The 4447-nt window shown below is 38.1% G+C and overlaps 1 protein-coding gene across 9 annotated transcripts in view; it reads left to right on the forward strand.

Moving 5' to 3' along the window:
* Positions 1–4447, forward strand: part of Kyat3 (kynurenine aminotransferase 3) — a 50311-nt gene that overhangs the window by 33946 nt on the left and 11918 nt on the right. For all 9 annotated transcript variants that reach the window (XM_015504719.2, XM_048814964.1, XM_015504718.2 and 6 more), the window contains one exon: positions 2559–2745. In XM_015504719.2, coding sequence (XP_015360205.1) covers positions 2559–2745 — 187 coding nt within the window. The remainder of the gene's footprint in view (positions 1–2558; positions 2746–4447) is intronic.

Raw genomic sequence — 4447 nt, forward strand, 5'->3', positions numbered from 1 at the left:
TTTTTCTCCATTCAGAATGATGCTAGCCTGAGGCTTAGCATAGATTGCTTTTACAATATTGAGGTATGTTCCTGTTATCCCTAGTTTTTCTAGAGTTTTGAACATAAAGGGATGCTGTACTTTGTCGAATGCTTTTTCCGTGTATGTCACTCTTAAGACTATGTCACTTAAGACAATGTCACTACATAGGCAGCCACTGGAGAGTTTTGAGCACACCAATGACATATTCTGGTTTGTGTCATCAAGATCTGGTGCTTTATTTTTTAAAATTTTTTTTATTTTATTTTTTTAAGAGAGAGAGAGATAGAGGAGAGAGAAATTTTAATATTTATTTTTTAGTTTTCGGCAGACACAACATTTTTTGTTTTTGTATGTGGTGTTGAGGATCGAACCCAGGCCGCACGCTTGCCAGGCGAGCACACTACCACTTGAGCCACATCCCCAGCCCAGATCTGGTGCTTTAGAGAGTGAGAAAGCCTTTCCAGAGATTCAGGAGAGAAGTGCTAGTAAATTGAACCAATAAGGTGAAGAGAGACTTGACGAAAAGTGATTGCATTCTGAATATATTTTGAAGTTAAACTAACAGTTTTTGTCAATGGATTCTTTATGGGTTTTGAGAAAAAGAGAGGAGTCCAGAATAATGCTGCAGTTAGACTGCTGGTGTCTTTGCACTTTGAATTTTCTAGGGCACTATCTTCTACAGTGAATGAATAAGAAAAAGATACAGCTGAGAATCTCAAGCATCTTTTTTTCTGAATCACCTTATTCTCCATTTCAGCTAAGTGTCCTGTTTTCCCCTCAGCCATGTTTGGAAACTGGTTCCTGGTTTCTTAATACTGTGGAATTATTAATACTATTTTATTGCCAAATTCTTTTGCCATGAAGCCTGCTCTGTGTTCTCATCTCTTGTCATGTCAGACCTCTTGCTGCTGTTCAGCCGTACTGAACTTCTCTCAGTTCTTCCAACAAAACAAATTATATCTTGCCATTTTCATTTATTTGTTTTCTCCTCTCTACCCCCATCCCTTCCAGGGTGTACTAATTGGAAACTCTATAAAACAAGGATTATGGCTTGTTAATTGTTTTATTCCCAACTCTTATCTGAACTCCAAGCTTAACATTTATATAGTTCCTCAATATATATTTACTGAGTGAATGAATTTATCCTTTAGTTCTTGACATCTTTTCCTTCTGGTTCATCTCCTTAAAATTTGACTGCTTTGCTTCCTGTTCACAGAGTGACATTTATTTCTTTATGTGTTTTCTCCCTAACTTATCTGTGTATCCTAGGTTCAGAGCCTAACACATAGTGGGCATTTAAATGAGGTTTGTTCATTTAGTATTCAGTACAGAATATTAAAATACAAAAATAAACTTTATGAACTGAGAGAGAGAGAAAAAAATGACTACTCTGCTCTTTTCTTCTCTCTCTCTCTCTTAGCTATTCCAGTTCTTGGTTCTTTGCCTGGAGCTCCTTATTGGCTCCGATACCATCCTTTCTACGCCATCCCTGTTCACTTTGCCTGCTGAGCTTCTGCTCTCTGCATGTGCAGATCTTTGTTCTTTTTGTGTATCCTGGTTTTGCCCTGTGTAGTTGTTCCTGGCCTGTTGCCTCCTCAGACATCTTGGTCTGTTCAGGCTGCTATGACAAAGGACCATAGATCAGGTGGCTTATCAACAAAAAAAAATTTCTTACAGTTCTGGGGCTGGGAAGTGCTAGATCAAGGCACTGGCAGATTCTGCATCAGATGAGGGCCTGTTTCCTCATGAATGTCACTTTTTCACTTTGTCCTCACAGTGGCCACATTGGTGGGAGGGTTCCTTCTATAGAGACACTAATACAATTCCTGGGGGCTCTGTGTCTTGATTTAATCATTGCCCAGAGGCCCAGCCCCCTCATACCATCACCTCGGGGATTAAGAAGTCAACATATGGATTTAGGGAAAATAAACATTAAGTCCATTGCATTTAACATTAACTTGTTTCTTGACCCAGCTTCTCTTCCTGGCTTTTCTGACTTGTTTAGAGAGAGGTAGAAGAGTTTCCCACATGCTCCAGAAACTCATTGCTGATCCTTATTTCATTTAGATGTATGTTCCAGGGTTATCAGTGTTTATAGCTAGGATTTCCACACTATGGGGAATGGGGAGTACATGTCCTCCTCAACACAGTGGGTCATCTCTCATGTCCACCGTGTCCTCCCAGTGATGTGGAAACCTGACTGCTTTATCATTTCTCTGGTCATTTTTCAGACTTAGATTTGGCAAATTATTCTACAGCTCACCTCAATCTTAATGATTTTTTTTTAACCAAATAAACCATCTTTAGATAATACTTACTCTTTTCAGTTTGGACTTTCATAACTCAGAATGAGTCTGTCAAGTTACATTTAATCATTTTCTTATCACTGATTCCTCCATATAGGTTCACCAGAATTTCCTGAATGATCATTCTGCCAATAATAGTACTCAGATGATCTTTATTTATTATACCAATAAACTGAGCAATGACTAACATTACCATATTTCCTCTCCACATTTTTCAACCTTAATATACAGGAAGCCCTGGCTCAAGCTCTTTGGATTGATATCAAGCGCATGGATGACCCAGAGTGTTACTTTAATTCTTTGCCAAAAGAATTAGAAGTAAAAAGAGATCGGATGGTGCGTTTACTTGAAAGTGTTGGCCTGAAACCCATAGTTCCTGATGGGGGATACTTCATCATAGCCGACGTGTCTTTACTGGGTTTGTAAAGGTTTTTATTACTTCAATTATACAGAAACTTATGTTTTAAATTATAGCACAATTATGCAGAAAAGATTGGGGTCAAAGCTATAGCAGTATTTTATCTATAGAAAAGGATGGATTTTCACCATGTGAACTTTTATGATTATCTTTACTTTTAGAACTTCTACCTGAAATGTGACTGTTGATAAGTGGTAGTGTTTAGTAGAGTCAGGGTTGTTCAAGGTATTCTATTAAACATAGAATTTGTTCTCATCCTGTTCTGCATGTAATTTAAACACCAGTATATGAACTAACATAGGTACCCTGTGTTCATTTAAACAAAATTTTAATTTCTTTTTTGCTTAACTTAAAAATTCCCAATAGTTCTATGTCTAAAAAACAAGTTATTACTTAAAGCTGATAGATGTAATTCTGACATGCCATCCACAATCTAGAAATTAAAAACATGATGTTTTATATATAACTTACTTTCCTTTAAAAAAATCCTATGAGGAGCTGGGATTGTGGCTCAGCAGTAGAGTGCTCGCCTAGCATGTGCAAGGCCTTGGGTTTGAGTCTCAGCACCACATAAAAATAAATAAATAAAATAAAGGTATTATGTCCAACTTCAACTAAAATCAAAATATTTTTTAAAAATCCTATGAGTAATAATAAACTGTACACAACTATTCTAAATTTAGTTTTGTTTTTAAAATCTAATTACGAAAAAGCTATATGCCACTCAACTTGAAAAACTGAAATTTTTTATTTATTCCAAATTTTAGAAAACTGGAGAAAGTAAAATAAATTTTCAATTTTATGACAAAACAATGATTATATTTTTGAATTTATATTCCTCAAGCAGGAATTATTTTCTAGTACACAAATATGTGACAGTACCAATTTCTGTGTCTTGTAATGGTTCACTATCACCTTTGGGGAGCAAGGTGTCATGGTTTTCCCATGCTTCGGACTTGAGAGAGTGGTTATAAATCCAGATGGGGCAGCAGGGAGGTGGATGTGGGTGTCTTTCCCAGAACGTTCCTTATCCTGGTGAGCAGCCCCATGCCTCAGTATGTGATCTGGGAAGCGTTGTTTATACTGGCTGACACCCCTGGGGCTCTTGTCTGACCTGTGTCCAGTTTATCCTACCAAGATAGCCACTTTGTAGGAAAGCTCTTTTCAGGAGGAAAGTCCATTTTGGTTCTTTTGGACAAGCAAGACACAACAGAGGCAGAAGAACAAACCACATGAAATGAAGAACCCATGTATTACTTACAGATCCCAGGGAGAAGAGGCCAGCGCTCCTGGTAGAGATCACAGGAAATGTGGGCCCTCCGGAAAATGCACACTCAACCTGTGGGTAGAAAGCAAGAGAGAGAAGGAAGGACTCGTGGGTCAAAGCTGGGGTTTTTTGTTTTTTTGCTTTTTGTGGTATTGGGGATTAAACCCAGGTTTAAAATTATGCCATGTAGGAGGAGGAGGAAGTCAATAGTTGGGTCCCCTGAGTTCATATGGTATTGTAATTAGCATTACAATTGTAATTACCACTGAGCTACATCCCCAACCCCCATGTCCCCTTGTCCTCTTCAGTTTACAGCAGTACAGGACTGCACTGTGTGTGCCAAAGTCTTCCTTACCCCAGCAGGAGCGTTAACCAGCAGACACAAGCTGGTTACACTTTGAGAGATTGTAGGTGTAGTGGATCTTTACAATCTTT

Source organism: Marmota marmota, unplaced genomic scaffold, assembly GCF_001458135.2.
Source record: "Marmota marmota marmota unplaced genomic scaffold, marMar, whole genome shotgun sequence".
NCBI lineage: Eukaryota > Metazoa > Chordata > Mammalia > Rodentia > Sciuridae > Marmota > Marmota marmota.